At 40.5% G+C, this 18,936-nt stretch overlaps 4 protein-coding genes across 5 annotated transcripts; 2 read left to right on the top strand and 2 right to left on the bottom strand.

Annotated features, from left to right (window-relative positions):
• Positions 1–1,282: 1,282 nt before the first annotated feature.
• On the top strand, positions 1,283–4,285 carry PUB17 (plant U-box 17). Its single transcript, XM_089625824.1, has 2 exons — positions 1,283–1,680; positions 1,775–4,285. Exon 2 carries the CDS (start codon positions 1,844–1,846, stop codon positions 4,010–4,012), a length of 2,169 nt encoding a protein of 722 aa, XP_089481950.1. The 5' UTR covers positions 1,283–1,680; positions 1,775–1,843; the 3' UTR covers positions 4,013–4,285.
• A 2,704-nt stretch (positions 4,286–6,989) lies between these two features.
• LOC149386529 (uncharacterized) lies at positions 6,990–10,605 on the bottom strand. Its single transcript, XM_089625148.1, has 4 exons — positions 10,097–10,605; positions 9,149–9,756; positions 8,217–8,732; positions 6,990–7,181 (listed from the first exon to the last, which is right to left on the bottom strand). Exons 1-4 carry the CDS (start codon positions 10,398–10,400, stop codon positions 7,053–7,055), a joined length of 1,557 nt encoding a protein of 518 aa, XP_089481274.1. The 5' UTR covers positions 10,401–10,605; the 3' UTR covers positions 6,990–7,052.
• A 2,662-nt stretch (positions 10,606–13,267) lies between these two features.
• On the top strand, positions 13,268–14,496 carry OFP5 (ovate family protein 5). Its single transcript, XM_089625151.1, has one exon. It carries the CDS (start codon positions 13,321–13,323, stop codon positions 14,344–14,346), a length of 1,026 nt encoding a protein of 341 aa, XP_089481277.1. The 5' UTR covers positions 13,268–13,320; the 3' UTR covers positions 14,347–14,496.
• An 83-nt stretch (positions 14,497–14,579) lies between these two features.
• On the bottom strand, positions 14,580–18,446 carry LOC149386527 (heat stress transcription factor A-4c-like). Of its 2 annotated transcripts, none has more exons than XM_089625150.1 (4): positions 17,658–18,446; positions 15,907–16,879; positions 15,264–15,437; positions 14,580–15,052 (listed from the first exon to the last, which is right to left on the bottom strand). In XM_089625150.1, the coding sequence occupies exons 1-2, from the start codon at positions 17,871–17,873 to the stop codon at positions 15,950–15,952; spliced, it is 1,146 nt and encodes a 381-aa protein (XP_089481276.1). In that variant the 5' UTR covers positions 17,874–18,446; the 3' UTR covers positions 14,580–15,052; positions 15,264–15,437; positions 15,907–15,949. The 2 variants fall into 2 exon arrangements, with proteins under 2 accessions (XP_089481276.1, XP_089481275.1); XM_089625149.1 differs by having other exon boundaries at positions 15,264–15,434; positions 17,658–18,445.
• Between the last annotated feature and the right edge of the window lie 490 nt (positions 18,447–18,936).

The following is an 18,936-nucleotide window of genomic DNA, read 5'->3' as shown; positions in this document are numbered from 1 at the left end:
CTTATCACCAGTCACCGAAACCGACTCACCGTCCCCAATTCTCCATCGCGACCCCCGACTTATCACCTCCCTTCCCCAGCAGAGGCTCTTCCAAAGAAAAGAACCAGAGGATCTGCACGGAGCATCAAGAATGCTAGTGGTCGGGAAATAGCTTTCCCGAAAAACACGCCCAACGAGGCTATTTGGGTACCGCAGGAGACGCCACACATTTTTCGCGATAAGGGCCTGGTTGAACTTCCCAATGTCGCGGAAACCAAGACCACCATTAGCTTTGTTGACTGTAAGTTCTGACCATTTGCACCAGTGAATTTTCCGTTGACTGCCTTGATCACCCCACCAAAAGCTCGCCATGGCCCTATGAATATCGTCCACAAGGCCCTGAGGAAGACGGAAGCAGCTAGCGACATAGGAGGGGATCGCCTGCAACACCGCCTTAATCAGCACCTCCTTCCCCGTAATCGAAAAGTAGATGCCACGCCACGCGTTGATCTTCTCCCAAACACGTTCCCGGACAAAAGCAAAAACATCCTTCTTCGCTCTACCCACGACCGTTGGGAGGCCCAAGTACCGATGGTGGCACTCGGTGACAGACACCTGGAGAATGTTGGCGAGATCCGTCCCGACTGCTTCATCAACACCCGACCCGAAGCACACATCCGATTTAGCAAAATTAATCACCTGGCCCGAGGCTTTCGCGTAAGCCAACAGACAGCGAGCCACTCACACTCCTCTTTCTTTGCATTGCAGAAGATGATGCTATCGTCCGCGAAGAAGAGATGAGAAATGGAAAGATCCCCCCATCCAAAGCGAACTCCTCGAATAAGATTCTGTCTTTCTCGAGTCCGAAGGAGGCACGACAAACCTTCTGAGCAGAAGAGGAAGAAGAAGGGAGAAAACGGGTCCCCTTGTCGCAGTCCCCTACCTGGAATCACATTACCACAAACTTCACCGTTAATATTAAACGAGAAACTTACCGAAGTCACGCAGCGCATAATCTTATCCACCCAACGCACTTTCACCGTTAATTTTAAAGCATTTGATTTTAATTTGATATTTTTTATCTCTTGAAATCCCAAAATATCACATAGTAGAAATCAGAGAAGAAAATTTCGCTAAAAAAAAAAAAGCGATAAAAAAAAAAGAAGAAATTGTCTCTCTATCTTCTCTCCTCCAGAGTCCACACCAAAGCCGTAATTTCAACACAAAAGCGTGTCCTTTTAGGTCAAAGGACAAAAGTAAGTAAACGGACAAACATATATTCACAACTTTAATAAATAAATAAATAGAGAAAAAGAAATAAGAAAGAAGAGGAAGAGGAAACGAATGGACAGAAATCTGGATGATTATCCGTCAAACCCATACAAGTCCTTTTCGCTGAGGCTGCAGTGAAATTCTAACTACAGAGAGAGAGAGAGAGAGAGAGAGAGAGTTTTATTTGATTTTTTTTTATTATATAGAAAAAAATAACTTCTTTAGAGAGATGTCTATTGGAAATTCCTGTCATCTCTATACGACGCGGAATCAGCTAGATTTTTGTGTATATAAAAAATAAAATAAGATTATTTTAGACGTCACAAGTTTGTATTAAGAGGAATTCACTCTTCTTATTTCATCTTTGGGAAGATTCAAAGTTCGCCAACACCACCAACCTCCAAAAAAGAAAAGAAAACAAAAGAGAGAGTAAGACGATTTTATTTTTTTCTCGTTTATTTACCTCTCCTATTAAGAATTTGTATTCCAATATATATATATTTTTTTTGGGAATTTTTAATAGATCTACTGTGCGAGAAATTTCCGAGTTTGGAATTGGAATTGAAGGTTGTGAGATTAGGCGGTGTTGAAAATGGCGTCGGCGGCGATATTCTCGTCCCTGAGGCGTCGGAGATCACCGTCGCTGGAGGCTTTTCTGGCTCCGGTCGACCTGTCAGGCGTTGCTTTGGTCCAAACCCTAGCCTCGTTGACCTCCAATCTCATCTCGTCCTTCTCCGACGCGACGTTTCATTTCCAGAGGAAGAATTCGAGGTCTCTCCTCAGGAAAATGGAGGTATTTCTCGTTCTCTTGGAGTCTCTAAGCGATACAGGCCCGACCTTGCCATGGACGGCCGTGCTTTGCCTGAAAGAGCTCTACTTGCTGTTGTTTCGTATCCGAATTCTGCTCGACTATTGCGCGCAGTCTAGCAAGCTCTGGCTTTTGCTCCAGAACCATTCTATTTCGGGGCATTTCCATGACCTGAACCAGGAAATTTCCACGCTGCTGGACGTTTTCCCGCTCGGAGACCTCGAATTGGGCGAGGACGTGAAGGAGCAGATCGAGCTCCTGCGCCGACAGTCGAGGCGCGCCAAGCTGTTCATCGACAGAGACGACGATTCCATGCGCGTCAAGCTTTTCCGGTTCCTCGACGAATTCGACACAGGCAGCGTCCCGGGCCGCGACGAGCTGCGTTCGTTCTTCGTGGAGAGGCTTCGAATCCGCAGCGCGAAGAGCTGCAGGAACGAGATCGAGTTCTTGGAAGAGCAGATCGTGAACCACGAGGGCGACGTCGAGCCCACGGTCGGGACTCTCAACGGGTTCGTGGCGGTCACGCGGTACTGCCGGTTCTTGCTCTTCGGGTTCGAGGAAGACGAGGCCGAGTCGGAGCCGGTGCTCCAGAGTGGGAAGCCGAGGAGGAAGGGCCTGATTTGGCGTGAGATCGCGGAGACTTTCAGGACGGTCCCGAAGGATTTCTGCTGCCCGATCACGCTCGACGTGATGCGGGACCCGGTGATCATCTCGACGGGCCAGACCTACGACCGGAGCTCCATCGCCAGGTGGATGGAGGAGGGCCACTGCACGTGCCCGAAGACCGGGCAAATGCTGATCAACAACCGCCTCGTCCCGAACCGGGCTCTGCGAAGCCTGATCACGCAGTGGTGCAACGCCCACGGGGTCCCCCACGAGCCGCCGGAGTTCCCGGAGGTCTCCGCCGCGGAGAGCTTCGCGGCCGCGTCCCCGACCGCGGCGGCCTCGGAGGCCAACCGCGCCACCGCGGCGCTCCTCATCCGCGAGCTGGCGAGCGGCTCCGAGGCCGCGAAGACCGTGGCGGCCCGCGAGATCCGCCTGCTCGCGAAGACCGGGAGAGAGAACCGCGCGTACATAGCGGAGGCGGGGGCGATCCCGCACCTCCAGACGATCCTGTCGTCGGCGAACCCGGTGGCGCAGGAGAACTCGGTGACGGCGATGCTGAACCTGTCGATCTACGACAGGAACAAGAGCCGGATCATGGACGAGAAGGGGTGCCTCGAGTCGATCGTGGAGGTGCTGCGGTTCGGGCGGACGACGGAGGCTCGGGAGAACGCGGCGGCGACTCTGTTCAGCCTCTCGGCGGTGCACGAGTACAAGAAGCGGATCGCCGACGGGGCCGGGGCGGTGGAGGCTCTGTCGAGGCTGCTCCGGGACGGGACGCCGAGGGGGAAAAAGGACGCGGTGACGGCTCTGTTCAACCTGTCGACGCACGCGGAGAATTGCTCGAGGATGGTGGGGGCGGGGGCGGCGGCGGCGCTGGTGGCGGCGCTGGGGGACGAGGGGGTGGCGGAGGAGGCGGCGGGGGCGGTGGCGCTGATCGTGAGGCAGGCGGCGGGGGCGGAGGCCGTGGGGAGGGAGGACTCCGCCGTGGCGGGGCTCGTGGCGGTCATGCGCTGCGGGACCCCCAAAGGGAAGGAGAACGCGGTGGCCGCGCTGCTCGAGCTCTGCCGGAGCGGCGGAGTGGCCGCCAAGGAGAGGGTGGTCAGAGCGCCCGCGCTGGCGGGGCTGCTTCAGACGCTGCTCTTCACCGGGACCAAGAGGGCCCGCAGAAAAGCCGCCTCGCTCGCCAGAGAGTTTCAGCGCTGCTGCGTCGACAACAACAACAACAACAATGCCTCGTCAATCTTGCATTTCAGCCGCCTCGGAGTCGCCTACGCTCCGGCCCGGGATTCCGGATTCCCACCGGATGTCTCCGCCGTGACGGTGTCCATTTCCGTGCCTGTGTTGTAGTGGGTTTTTTTTTTTTTGGCTATACTATATATATATATATATGTTACTCAATTTTTGCTGGAAATATTTGAGAAAATTCTTTTATTGATGATTTGATGTCATAAAAGGAAAGTTATACTTATACCAACCAGATCCAGATTATGCTCTCACGGAATTTGTTCTGTGCTGGTGCAATTATAGCTTTTAGTTTTAGATACGAGCCTTGTAATATTGTTTATGATTATGTAAACCCAGAACTATTTATTGATCAGTGTCAAGCATATGTGTTGTTGATATCATAATGCTTAAAGTGATTGAAGAACTTTGTGTTGATTTCCACTAATTTAAGCTGAAAATCCTCCTCGGCTGTGTTCAAATCTGAGCATCAGATCGGAACAGAACTTCCCTTTTGATTTTGGCAATCCGAACGGAATTTCATGTTCCGGGTTGCTCAGGTTTGGGTGTGTTGTCATTAAAGTACCAACATTCAATGCTAAGTCTTTTGAATTGAACTGAAATGTTGATTTGAGAGTTAATGCGATTTATAGTCTGTCAAATAGCCGCGAAAAGTAGTAGGGAAAATAAGTTGATAATTAATCACGAGACTGATTCTTGCCTCATAGTCTACACATCCATTATTACAGAGTCACGTTTGAAAAACTAGCAGGAGTTTAATCTATCTTTGAAAATTATGGGAGCGTGACATATGGTTATAGACTCAAGAATATAGCACTTTAATTGTTGTAATTCAAAGGAGAGAGAAAGAGAGAGAAGAAGAAGAAGAAGAAGAAGAAGAAAACATGGTGGAATATGACTGTGAGTTAATGCGATGCAACGTGATGACCCATATTATGTTCCATATTTCATTTATTCATGCCTTTGAATTCCACAGTTCTACAGTATCCAAAGCATGCGTTCAATCAAACCCTTTTAATTCCTACATAAATGCATTTTTTACATGTCTTTGGGGGGGTGTTTAGTTAAACTATAGAGAAGTACCCTGAAATAATTTATTATGCTAGCTTTTTCATATGAATTCGTACATATAACACATAATGGTATCATCATCATCATAATCGTGAATATTTTATTTCTGATTTCCACTTGTGTTTGTTCCTCGAGGGAAACCCACTAAAAAAGCGGAATATTTTTGGTAATTGAGAGGTTTTTGGAAAGGAATGATAGCGATGAGGTTGTGGTGGGACATTGTTCATCATGTTGAATATGGAAGCCAAGGTGCAAAACAAGTTGATGTACATGTCCCCCAAATATAATTGGGAGTTCACTAATGAAATATTATAAGCACTTTGGGCTTGGAGTGAGAATATATTTTCTACAATTTTTTTTAAAATAAATTATCTTCTCATTTCCATCCAATTAATTTAAAGAGTGGGACATTAAAGTTATTGTATGGGACATGTTGCATTATAATGTGTATCAAATTTTGGTGACAATGAGTGAGGTAAGAAATCGTAAAAATTGTATTTAAAAAAAAAAGGATTTCAGTGATAAGAAATTGTAAATTCAATGTATCCAATCAGAGACTTTGCAAAGAGGCATGTTCGATAAGTTCATGAATTTATTGTCTAGCCCTTATTGAAGGAGACACCAAGATAATGGTCTTCAAACATGGAAGTTTGGTCCATTTCCCTTTACCAGATTCTTGAGACTTAGCCGTCATTTCACGATCGTTATTGATTGCCAGCTAACAGAGAAGTTAACATAATGTGGTCATAAACTTGATCTTGAGCGAATTCGTTGAGAGTACGGAAAGTTTCAAACAATGGTAACGACCTAGGGAGAGTTAGAAACAGGAATAACGATCGAGAAATGAGAGCCATTTAAATAGAGGGAATCAAATGTATTAACATTAAGAAATTATTACACAATCTAAATGTATTATAAACGATATGAACACATAATACGTGAGAAAAAGGATTCGCCTTACCTCCCGCCAAGCTTCAGACTCGGACTCTGATCACTCTGACGAAATATTTAGTAGTTCCTCCAAGCCTTGCTCTCACTTCATGATAATGTTAGTTTTCTAAATGTGCGAGTGAGCTTAGAGACCGAGAAAACGTTGTATTTATAGCAGCATAACTATAATGGGCATTATTACAATCCTATGATGATAGACAATTTTAATTGATTTTGGCCGTTAATTTTTGCGCGATTTTGGCCACGAATTAGTGGGTAAACTCAATTATATATTGGCCATCATAATGAAGAGAATACTTCTTAATGATATCATGTTTTAAAGAAAATATTCTTATAGTTTTTTCCTTTGTTCTTTGAAGCAACTACGGAGAAAAAAAAAAAGCACCAAATCGATAAACTTGTCAAGGACGTATGGTAGTGAAGACTCAAGACGTTGGAACATATGTTTGGGGAGGCTTCACATTATGTACAAACAAAATACGAGTCTAAAGCCAATGTACGAAAGAGTTTAGCTAATGGAGATATTAACTCTTACGGGAATCATTATCGTGTGAACCAAGTCATTTCAATACCAATCAATATCTTAGCAAAATTTTATCGTTTTAAAAAAAAGGAAAAGTTAAACATAAGATTTATTTCGATAACCTGTGTTAAAATTATAGTCTAACTATTAAATAATTAAGAAAATAGTCCAACCAAGATTACGTATTTGTTATATATTATAAAAGTGTTGGGCATAAATTGTATTATGGTTTTACTATTTAGGTATAAAAGCTTTTTCGAAATATAAAATATGCGAAGAAAAGATGAAGAAACCGCTAATTAATAGTGAGGATGAGGAAGGATTTTTTTTTTGCAAATATCAGCTATTTGAATTATGAGTGTGACTAATGCGATGCTTGCATTGGAAGATAATAAACGTAGTTTAAGGAATATCATTTAACGTGAAGATATTCTCCTATTTCCTAGTTAATCACACTTTTTTTCTTACGAGATGAAGATGATTGCATTGTAGGGAAATCAATAATAAACAAGGTGAGAAAAGGAATTTCTTTAAAGGAAAAACGTCAAAATTGTAAATCTACCACCATTTTTTGTCAATAACGAATTGAATGGTGTTTACTTATTGTGATGGTACAAGAATGTCAAAGTCAGTGACAGTCCACTCAGCAACTTGGTTTGGATCTTTGAATATCTCAGTCCCTACATTTATGGAACTCCATTTCCTTCTAGCTGCTGGGCTTCCTGGGTCCTGTATGCGAAATCCATGCAACGCACACCAGCAAATAATCAAAACCTAATACGTATCTTGTTATTAACTGGCCACTATATAGATAATTGACTTTTGTACATTAGCCAATGTATCAATTAATGGAACATACTAGCCAGAATTTATAATGCAATATAATATTTACATTGTAAAAGAAAAAGTGCAATATCATATTCAGTGTCAACGTAATATTTACACGACGAACATACGAGTAAAAGGGAAACACAATACTTTAAGATCAATACGAAATCGTTTAAAATTTCAAATTATTTAAAATATTTGATGGTGTGCGATAAAAAAATATTACGATTAAAAATAAAAAATTAGCTATTTGAGGGACAAAAAAATGCACACGCTATGAATAATATTTGGTTCTTCTCATGAATTTCTTGACTTCTTATCATTGATTTTTTTTTTTTTAGTAAAATAATGTTTTTATATTCGAAATGAGAGGAAGATATCCAAGAATAAATTTGTGCCCATATTATTTCCTATATAAAAAATAAAAAAAACTGCAATCACTGTGTAAATTGTCACGAAAACACTCAATTTTGTGACAATATTATCACAAAACACTCTTTTGTGACAACTGACAACATTATCATAAAACGTTCATAAATTATTTATATATTCGAAAAAGGGTGCATATCAGATTAAAAATTAATTTATATTGATGGACAAAAAGATGCACACACAATGAATAATATTTGGTTCTTCTCATGAATTTCTTGAATTCTTATCTTAAAAAAGTATCGATTTTTTTTAGTAAAATAAAGTTTTTATATTCGAAAAGAGAGAGGAAGATATCCACGAAAAAATTTGCGCCTATATTCTTTCCTATATAAAAAAATCACAAATCTACAATCACTGCGTGAGTCACTCAATTTTGTGACAATGTTATCACAAAACACTCAATTTTGTGACAACATTATCATAAAACGTTCATAAATGTTGTCAATTTTTTTTCTTTTTTATATTCGAAAAAGTCGCGTAAATAATTGAAAAATTGAAGCAAACCTGGTAAAAGTAGAGGGAGTGAGAGAGGGCTCCGAGATCAAGGTCCCAAAAAGTGGGATCGCCGACCCAACCGAGGCCCTTGGAAGCCGGGTATCCATACCCGGCCCAAACCCGATGAGGCAAGATCTGCACAATCTCCTGGGCCTGAGGATTGCTGTACGGATCGCACGCGCTGTACGGCTCCTCCGGCGCGGCCGCGTTTCCAGGGGAGCAGTACAGGTGGTACGCCGAGTAGGGGAACCTCGCCGTGTCGTTTCGGAGCGCCACCGTGCCGTCCGGGAAGGTGTGACGTGGCGGGCACATGGCGGGCCTGTCGGGGCGGCACCAGGCCGCGGCGGCGGGGTTGATGATCATCTCGCTGTAGCGCGTGACGTCGGTGGCGGCGTCGCCGTCGCAGTCTCGGCCGTCGTTCTTCCAGCAGCCGCCGATGTCGGTCAGGTAGAATTGGCTGTTTGGTCCTCCGCCGTGAATCACGTTCAGCCTCAGTCGGACTCTGAAGTTCGGCGACTCTGGTATCTGCGTTTGTTTATTATATTCACGAGACCAAGTTATTTTACATGCACTTATGCTTATTCCTACTTGAAATATGTTCTTTACATTCCCAATGTTGTTGTTTGCTTTGTTTAGTTAATTTCGGAAACATATTTTTGAGTAATATGATTATCTAGGTATTATGATAATATTATAGTTTATATTTGATATGTTTGATTAGCTTAATCATTTTAATGAAGGCTATGATAATGAATTAACTTCGTATAACTACAGTAAATCTATTTTGCTGAATGACTATTTTGCTGAATTAATTTTAAATTAAATTCCATTATAACACCGAAGATGATACCAAACATGTATGGAGAAGATTAAAAAAGAAAAAAGAAAAAAGAAAAAAGAAAAAAAAAAAAAGAAATAAATTGAAATAAAGAATTACTTACAATCTTGGACATTCCTCTGGACTGGTAATGGTAACCCCCAGAGAAGCCAGCGGTGGCATCGGATCTCAAGTAAAGCATCAACCACGGATACTTCTCTGACGTCCTCAACACGCTATGAAACACCCAGCTTCCCCGCCCAATCTCCTTCCGCCACGTCACACCATGATACGACGACGCATTGTCAGAGTCCGACAAGTCCCACGTGCCGTGGAACCCGCCCGCGAGGGACCCCGAATCGGGCCCCGCCAAGGCCGTGTAGTCGTGGCGGATCACGGGCTGGTTCATGCAGCCCGGCCCAAAACACGGGAATCCTCGGTCCGGCCCAAACGGCGCCGCTTTGTGCCCGTTTTTGGGGCACTTGGCGCCAAAAGTGTCCATATTTCCGCTCTTGACCATGATCATCCAGAAATGCCACGGCCCGGGGTTGTCCCGAACCTCGCATTTCTGGCCCAAATACAACTCTTTCTCCGCCGCGTAAACGTCTGGATTGTTCAAGGCCCGCGAAGACACCCCCGGAAATGACTCTCCTGTCCTCAACTTGTTCTCCTCCGGGGTCACTCTGTGGACTAACATGTACGGAAGCTTGTCGCACAAGGAACAATCTTTTCCTACAACAAATTAATTAATTTATATATATGTACTTTCTACCGGTTAGAAATCGACGACGATAAATTGATGAATAATGAAATCGGGGAAAGAAAAAATTGCAAAAAATTATCTCACGCCGATCTAAATAAAATTTGTTTGAACCCTCCTCCCTAAATCAAAATTATGGCTTCTTCCGTAGAGGGCATGATTAACAAAAAATTATGTTAAAAAATGTGACAAAGCTTTTAGGCGAAAGTTAGGCTGAAATCCCTCGACTGCTTCCAAATTCATAAATTTTCTAACAATATCAATTGAGAGAGAGAGAGAGAGAGAGAGAGAGAGATTGTGTTTTGATTTTACCATTTGACGCCGCGGAAGATGCTTTGTAGATGTCAAAGCAGTCGGCGAGCCTCGGACTTCCAGTGTGAGCTTCTTCTTCACCGACCTCGTTGCACTGATTCCATGACTCTATAGCGACTCTCAGGTTGTCCCGTCTCATGCCGGGATCTCCAACCGCCGACACGTACTCGCTCTCGTATGCTCTTGCGCACAGAAACGCCACCGAAAGCAAGGCTAAAAAAGAATAACCAACCTTGAGTCTCATCACTTGAAGTATATCATCCATTGATAGAGAATGAAAATGGTGCAATATATATGTTTTCATGCGTATTATAACGACTTTGCTTCCATGTTTGTATGACGTTCTTCTTTTCTTTCAATACAAGTCTTCCTATATGCTACACTTGAGTCCTCAGTCTTCTCTATATGTCACCAGAATATAATTATGCATTTAATTAAATTCTAGCAAAGAGAATGTAAATGCTAAACTCAGAAGGAAGGGAAGAAAAAAAAACCTTGTGTTCTGATTTAATTGTAATCCTGTTCAGTGAGTCACAACTCACAATCAAGTAAGCTTGTAATTTACTTATCAAAATTGTTTGATTAGTTGGGTTTAAAAGCGATTACTTGCTCCTCAAGATTCAAGACAAACACAACCTTTGGAATATGGACTTGTTTTGGCTACTCGAGAGATCACTCTATTTTAGTACATTCTGAGCCCAACATGTTTCGCTATCACTGGCCTTAATTGCATTAACATTTGACCCAATCATCATCGTCAAACAGAGAATAATAATTTAATGAGAAAAATACATCCTTTGTTTAGACATGTAAAGTCCAAAAGGTTAATCTCTATTGGATACTTGTAGTTTTATTTTGGACCGACCAATTATTATAAATAAATAAATAAAAAATATCATCATCTGTTAACTTATATGTGTGTGTGTGTGTGTCCCCACTGTTGCACTATTATGCTCAAGAAAAAAATGAGCATCCATGCGCAATGAAATGTAATGAGACGTATTGTCACTTCTTAGGCCATCACTAACAACAAAATAATAACAAGTTTCTCTTGTGATCTCATAATTTGAAGAGAAAAAGAGGAACAGACGTAAAACAGACGAGATGACTCTTTTTTTTTTCTTTTCTTTTTTTGGGTGGGATGAGAAGTGAAAAGGACATTTGAATATTGAGAGAAGAGTATGATAGTATCGGGACAATTTACTCTCAAGTAATACGAATTTATGAGAATTACGGAAACATGGTATTCCCGTAATGATTTTATTGACTGAAAATAAAAAACGTTTTGGCCTTTCCTTCCAGAGTAGGACCCAGGCTCTCCCTAAAAATATCAAATATTAAATAGGCTAAATCAAAACTTAACCTAAACTTAAAGTGGCCGATGTCTATTTATAACCGACGTGACTTATTACTAATTGCACAATTAAATCCCTAATAAATAAGAAAATAACATAATAATCCTCCAAACATAATTAAAAGACTTAAACCCTAATAAAGTATATTTCAATTACTGTTCTGCCCCTACGTACGGTATGTGAGTAGTGCAGGTCTATCCGAGTACATAATATAGAAATTGTCTCAACTACCACCATTTGATAAGTTTTTTTCCAATTTTCCATCAAAAGTTTAATTTGGCCAAAAATACTAAGAAGTCACTTGTACAAATATAATTTTACTCTTAACATGATATTCCAAGGTAAAATTGGGGAACAAAAATCACTCAAAAATTGGTGAACAAAAATTTGTTGAAGACACGGTCGAGACGGGGACTAGAGTAGGCAATGTAGAAAAAAAAATTAGATGAAACTGCAAACCGACGATGCTCCGACACGCTCGTTACGGCTCCGAGGCCTTGCTTTTATTATCCTCCAAGCAAATGCTTTGAGAGGTGTGACATGGCAATGGAAGCTTCTGCGGAAATCGTGGAAATTCGATTTATTTCCACGACAATAATTGGGAGGAGATGAGATGTGTGAGCGACTACTTCTACGCGGGCCATCGTTTGATGGTTTGAAGTTTGACCCTCGTCGTCTTTTGATTATTCCAAACCCCATTTGATCTTTATTAGCGTGATTTGTTCCATTGTATTCTTGATTGTTTATTATTGTGGTACTATAGAATTATAAAATTAAAAAATAAAATTGAGGCTAAAATACAAATATTTAAAAGAATCGACTCTATGTCTCGTATGTTATTACTTATTATCCATGTCCGATTGGGCATTGTTCTATAATTATGTGTCAAACTTCAATAATTCTAAATATATGCTAATTAAAAGGCACCTAATTTAGCAAAGGGTTTAAGAAATTAAGAGAATGAGACGAATGATTTTTTTTTAAAACATACATAGTTTTCATATTTTAGACAAATATCATTTAGGAATTGAGTTTCAAATGGTTTCACACGTACTTTATAAAAATTTCCTATACAAATTATGGACGTCGTCAGATGACAAATAGTACTGTTTTTCTTTTCTTTTTGACTAAAGATTAAGCAACAAACAATAAAGCAAAAGTGAGTAACGGTATTCGCTAAAAAAGGAATATGTTTCAACCACAAAGAAATCGAATATAAAAAAGCAATACCGCAATAAAAATAGAAAATAAAATCCATGACAAAAAAATATTTCAATTTATTTCCATCTTATTCATCATACAAAATTTTCAACTCAAGTCTGCATTTCGGCACAAAAACTAGACTTGCCAAGAGAGGACTACTCTACTCGGTTTGGATTTAGTAAGTCTATTGTTCTTTCACCTAGAGGGCACAAATTAGGTCCCCCCTAGTTTAATGACTTTTTTTTTTGTGTGTAATTATTTGATTCGTTTTGAAGAATGTTAGTTTGGAGGTCCCATTTTTAAGGTCAGAAATCTTTTTCAAGTTGAAGAAAAAGTGGGAGAGTGGTCACATGATTTTAGGGCGGGTTTTTCTTTTGAAAAACGCGTAATCATTCTCAACTTCATTTAACAAACTTACGTACCCATTAACGCACACCCTTTAACAAACCCTTCCTAGATCAATATCAAACTTCTAAAACTCTCTCTCTCTCTCTCTAACCCAAACTCTTTTTTTTTCTTTCCAAAGGTTTCATATTTCTCACAACTGCTCGTAGAGGCAAAAAAAAAAGTCATAAACTTTGATATATATATATATATATATATATATATATATATATATATATAAAGTGAAGCACACCAAATTGCTTTAACGTTTTAGCAAAAACAATGAAGTGGGGAAAGAAAAAACCTCTTTCTTCTTCTGCTTCTTATTCTTCTTCTTCTTCTTCTCCTCCTTTATCTTCTTCACTTCCTCATTGTTCACGACCACCTTCTTTGATCTCTCACGTGTTTCCAGTCTCGTGGCTCTCAAAGTTCAAACACAAGACCACTTCCAAATCGGAGCCAAAACCCACAAAGCCGAACCCCAAAGAGACGAACAAGTTCAGCTCCCCTTACGGCATTGGCCGTGGGAAATTCTACTACGCTTCCGAGGACGACGGCGATGCATTTTGGAGGCTCTCGTTCGGTCAAGAAAGTGGCGGAGAGAAGAGCAAAAGGGTTACTCTGAAACCTCCGGTTTGGCACGCCGGCGAGATAGAAGAAGAACCGTCGTCGAGCTGTTCAAACTGTGGAAGAAGCGAAGCTCGGAAGTACAAAAGAGAGAGAAAGACGGTTCTGATATCTCCAACACGCTCTAAAAGTGCAAGAGAGTCGAAGAGATCGATATGTAGCTATACGCTTGATCATCACGGAGAAGTCGAAGAAGAAGAAGAAGAAGAAGATGATGATTTCAGTGACGAAAAAATGAGCTTTGATTTGCTAAGCCTGAGAGAAATGGAGGCCGAGAGCGAGGAAAGGAAGTCTCTTTACGTGAGCATGGAAAAACAGAGGAAGAGAAACGGCAATAGAGTTAAAGTTTGTTCTCCGAGAACGGCTAAAGTCAAAGCTCTCAAAGACATGAAGAAGAGAACAAAGAACAAGAAGAAGAAAGATCGAAGAGTGGAGTCAAAGAAGGGGTTGGACAGCTATGCTGTGGTGAAGTCGTCGTACGATCCTGAAAAGGACTTCAAGGATTCAATGGCTGAGATGATTTCGGAGAAGAAGATGAGCCAGCCTAATGAGCTTGAAGAGCTCTTGGCTTGCTATCTGACCTTGAATTCTGATGAAAACCATGGTCTGATCATCAAGGCATTCAGAGAGGTCTGGCTTGAGTTGGCCGAGTTGAAGAAACAAGTAGTTTCTAGTGACTGATCACCATATTTAGCGTTGTAAAAAAAAAAAAAAAAACTCTACTTAAATTTTTTGAGATATGTATATCGTTGCTTTGTTCTGCCTTAATTATCATTACTGTAAAATGTTTGTTTTAAGAACACCAATGAGCCATTTTTACTGTCTCGTCTATGTTGCACATGGAGTTGTAATAAATAATGTCGGAAGGTCAAGACTCAAAAGGACACTTGTTCGGTTATTTTTCTTGAAGACATAACAAATCATTATACTCCTGTAAATGAAAAAAAAAAAAAAAAAAAAAAAAAAGTTCCATGATTTCATCTGTGCTTTTTTTTTTTCCCACGTTCATCATGACTTTGATTTTGATGATTTTAAATTGCTCGCACAGTCACAGGGCAGCACATCCGCATGGTAATCTGCAACTTTTTAACCTATCTGTTCCCCTATATTATCAACAACTTTTTTCAAGCTCATTTAACGTTGATGTACATGGGTCTCCACAGAAACATTAGGGAAATGTTGTAGTCATTGTCATTCGTCAAGTACCCATTTTTAAAATTTTGAGATTATAACTTACTTGTAAGTTACTGTTAATCCATCTATTCCATAACTTGTATTGTATGCCTGTGTTTAGATTGAACAAAAATCAAGCACTTTACTTTCCATGAATGTCAGTCACACCACCGAGAATTAGCATGTCAGCGCTGGAGTATTCCCTGATCAGTATCTGCAACACCAAAATCAAGAATTAGCTTTGATTTCGATTATTTACCCCAACAAAATAAATGAATCTGTGAATTGCCAACCAAGCTACTATGCAACTAATATGTTGTCGTACATTTTCTTTTGTACAATTTCTGCTGTCTATAGCAAAGCATTCTTGTTATACAATATAACTTTTGAGGATGAACTTTTCTATATCGGAACCACTAACATACCCGTTGGGCCACATGAAAACACTTCCCCATGAAACGATGAGACGCCTCGGTGCAAGGCTTCCAATGAAATAGTATAGAAATGTGCTCCACTGATGCTGGCACAGGTTTTTGGGGATTGGTCATTGGAACAGAACAACGGTGATGACGAAACCCCAAGTAAGAACAGAAAAACTGCTAATAAACAAAACAAAACAAAAAAAATCAGTTATATCAATTAACCACGACATTAATATTATGGCTGCATCATAAACAAGTAAACTACAGCGTAAATCAAACACCTAATGTGCGGTCCAGATCATTACATTATACCAGAAGGCCTAGTTTAGGAAAAAATAAATGTAAACCAAACCCCTAACGTGCCTTTTCATGGTAAGCATTAGAGCTATGTGTATCCATTCTATAGACTACCATGCCATCACATTGTCTATTATTTCGATCTTACATCTTGAAATTTCATGATTACAAAAATCTAGTCCGTGTCAAGAAAAATAACTTCAGTGAAAGGGTAAAAATTATCCCAACAAAAAAAAAAAAGCTTTACCAACAGAATCATTATTTAGACATGAACAACAAAAATATGATAATTAAAAACCATTACCAAAAGAAACAAAACGCAATAAATGTAAAATAACGAAGAGCATACCTAAATTCTCTACGGACCGAAAAGTTGAGGAATCAAAACCTCGTCAGGTTCTCTCTGCCGGAGTAAGATGACCCATCTGCTCTGTAATGTTACTTACATTTCTCCTATTCCACCAGAACTTGACAGTGTCACCAGGAACGCTCTCATTTCTTCTGTTTTCCGATTCCTTTCTCTCCGACTGAGCCTCCTGAGCGCTCGATGACCCGGGATTCTCAGTCAAGAACTGTTCCCAGAACACATCGTTCACCCCAGTTGGCACTCTCGGTGGTTCAGTAGTTGCAGGGTCAGAGTTCACATCGATGCCGGGGGATTTGGGCCGGGTTTCGGTATTGGGCTGTACACAGGATACAGGTGGGCTTTCGCCGCAGTTTGTAGATTCGTCCGTTTGAAGGCGGCTCTGCGAGAAGTCCTGAACAATACCCTCCCAAAATGCCAGAGATGCTTCAAAATGCTCTAACTGGTCCAAGCTCAAATTTGAATCAGAGTCGGATAACAATTCGGAACTTCCGATCCGGCTATCTTCGGAGCCAACTCCGTCGTATAAGAAACCGATTTCGGGCATCCTTCTCTTTCTTGCATGGGCCTCCAACTGAGACATGATACAAACAGAATGTCCCCGTTTCTGAAGAGCCTGAGTCAATATAGACACGATGTGATTTTGTCTTTCCTCCGTAACTCTGATGCGTTCCTTTACATCGTGCTTCTGCGTCTCAAAAGCTCGCCAATCATTCTCGTGCCTCTGGGACTCGGAGGCAAGTTCCTGCGTCTCGTGTTGAAGCCTCTCGATCTCTTCCTTCAGACTCTGTCTCTCCGACTCGATCATCTGCTGTGGAGTTCCTCGTATTTGAAGATTCTGTAAAGAATGACTGTGAACTGGCTTCCGTCTGTGGATATTCTTCATAAGGTGAGGCTTGCCTCTTATAAAATAGTCGTTGGCGAATTCCCATTGCTCCGGATCAACTTTTTTAAAACCCTGTCAATAGAAGTAAGTTCAAGAAAGTTGATCTCAGAATAGACGTTAAAGAACACGAATAAATGAAGATACTAAAGCGAGTCAGCGTTTTCAAAACAATGTAACGGTGATTATATTTACGGAAACAAGGTAGACAGAAAACGGCCGAAATGATTAGAGAAACATAATAAACATGCCAAATCAAAACAAGATTAACACAAGATTACCCGTTTTCTGAACCTAGTAACGGCGAGGAAATCAAGGAATACGAAACTAACTTCCAACACTGATTACAGCACATATTAACTAAACACTCCTAACTAAAAACAAGACAAATATAGGCCAATTTCCAAAGCAACAGATCAGCCAAACATTTTAATATAAAACACTTCAAATGAACGTCAATCCTCATAGCTCCAAATCAATTCTTAAACCCTTACCTTACAGTAACTTCAAAAAGGCCTTAAAAAAAGGACCCAACAAAAAAAAAGAAGACATTAATGGAAAAAGTAATAGAAAGGGGCTAATTCCCATTGCTCAGAATTAACTTTTTGCAGACACTACGAACAACATCATCAACTCAGATTGGCACAGATCAACATCCTAAGACCATTTTATATGACTCGAATTAATGAGCAGCTAAGCAACAAGTGAAATTAGAGTTGAACTTCCAAACTCCAAACAATAAAGATCAGTCATGTCAATATCTAAGTCGAAAAGCCGCATGAACAAATCAAATTTATCATCGAGAAGGAAAAAGGAATAAAAAAAAAGGAGAGAGCGATGAAAAGGGGATTACATAAGTATTGAGCTGTCTGATGAAGCTAGAAAAATTGTTGTGCTTGAAGAATTTCGGAAGCAAAACCCTAGAGAACTCCGGAGAATTCCGTACAACGAAGCTCTTGTTCGAAGAACTCCATGAAACGATCGAATCGGTCCGAGCCTCGTCGACCATCTCGTACGTCTTCGCCAGAAACGGCGGCAGAGAATGCAAAACGCTGTGATCTTCGTCCATCTCTCTCTCTCTCGCTCTCTCTCGCTCTCTCTCTCTCTCTCTCAAAATTCTTCGATCAAAACCTCAGAAACATCGATCGAAGGCTGCGAAGTGAAACCCTATAATCACGACAACCACTTTATATACTCTCTTTTGTAAGAAATTGATTCCAATTTCTGAAGGAAATAATTTTCTTGTGGATACGGACAAAAAACAAAAATGAAAATTTTTTCCAGCTCAGCCAGAAAGTCAAACGCCCAAACTATGTTATCCCGATAAAAACACAAAATAAACGGAGAGACGACTCGGAATTCAAGAGCGGAATATTTGGAAACTACCGAAAATTTTCCATAGCCGAAATCAGGAGTTGAATTTTCGGTTACTCGTAAACAAGATAAGTACATATACAATATATAAATATACCAAACAAAAAACAAACAAATTGTAAACAGCAAGTTGCGTTACTCGTTTTGACAATAGCGTTATAACCAAATTCCCAAAGTCAGATGACTTATCTTGATTTTGATTGAATTAAAAATAAAGCTTGGAGCTAAAGAAACCTAGAATAAATTTTATATATATAATATATAGCCGAGATAAAAAAAAACGTGGCTATAGCCTTCGAAAGCTTTACGATGATATTTATTTTGGAGAGAGAAACAAAAGGAAGAAGAAGACCAGCGAAGTTTGACTCTTGAGAGAGAGAGAGAGAGAGAGAGATATGAAGTGACGTCGTCAGCGAGAATCGAAAACGATTCGTTTTGAAGTCTTTGTTTGTCCTTTGTGTTGCGTGTGTGGTTCTCTCGGGATATCTTGGGATCCTCATTCTCGAACAGCGTAGAGATTTTCTTACACTGAAAACCTACTTTATCATACTTTATTTAATTCGAGGAAGCTATCAAATTCTAATATTCTATTTTGTTATTTTTATTTGTTTTAACGTATTATGTGTATGGTTCGTTTACGAAATTCAAATCATAGTGAGGAAGAATAACTAATTTCTAATTCTATCCAACAATGATTAATTCAATCAATGTTTGAAGTTGAACTCAAACCTTTCAGATACTTTAGAATTCGAATATCA

This window comes from Urtica dioica, chromosome 9 (assembly GCF_054948205.1).
Source record: "Urtica dioica subsp. dioica isolate 48M chromosome 9, U.dioica_male_clone48M_v1_H2, whole genome shotgun sequence".
Taxonomy (NCBI): domain Eukaryota; kingdom Viridiplantae; phylum Streptophyta; class Magnoliopsida; order Rosales; family Urticaceae; genus Urtica; species Urtica dioica.
Note: the sequence above shows the minus strand (reverse complement) of the source record. Positions and strands in the feature narration are given on the sequence as shown.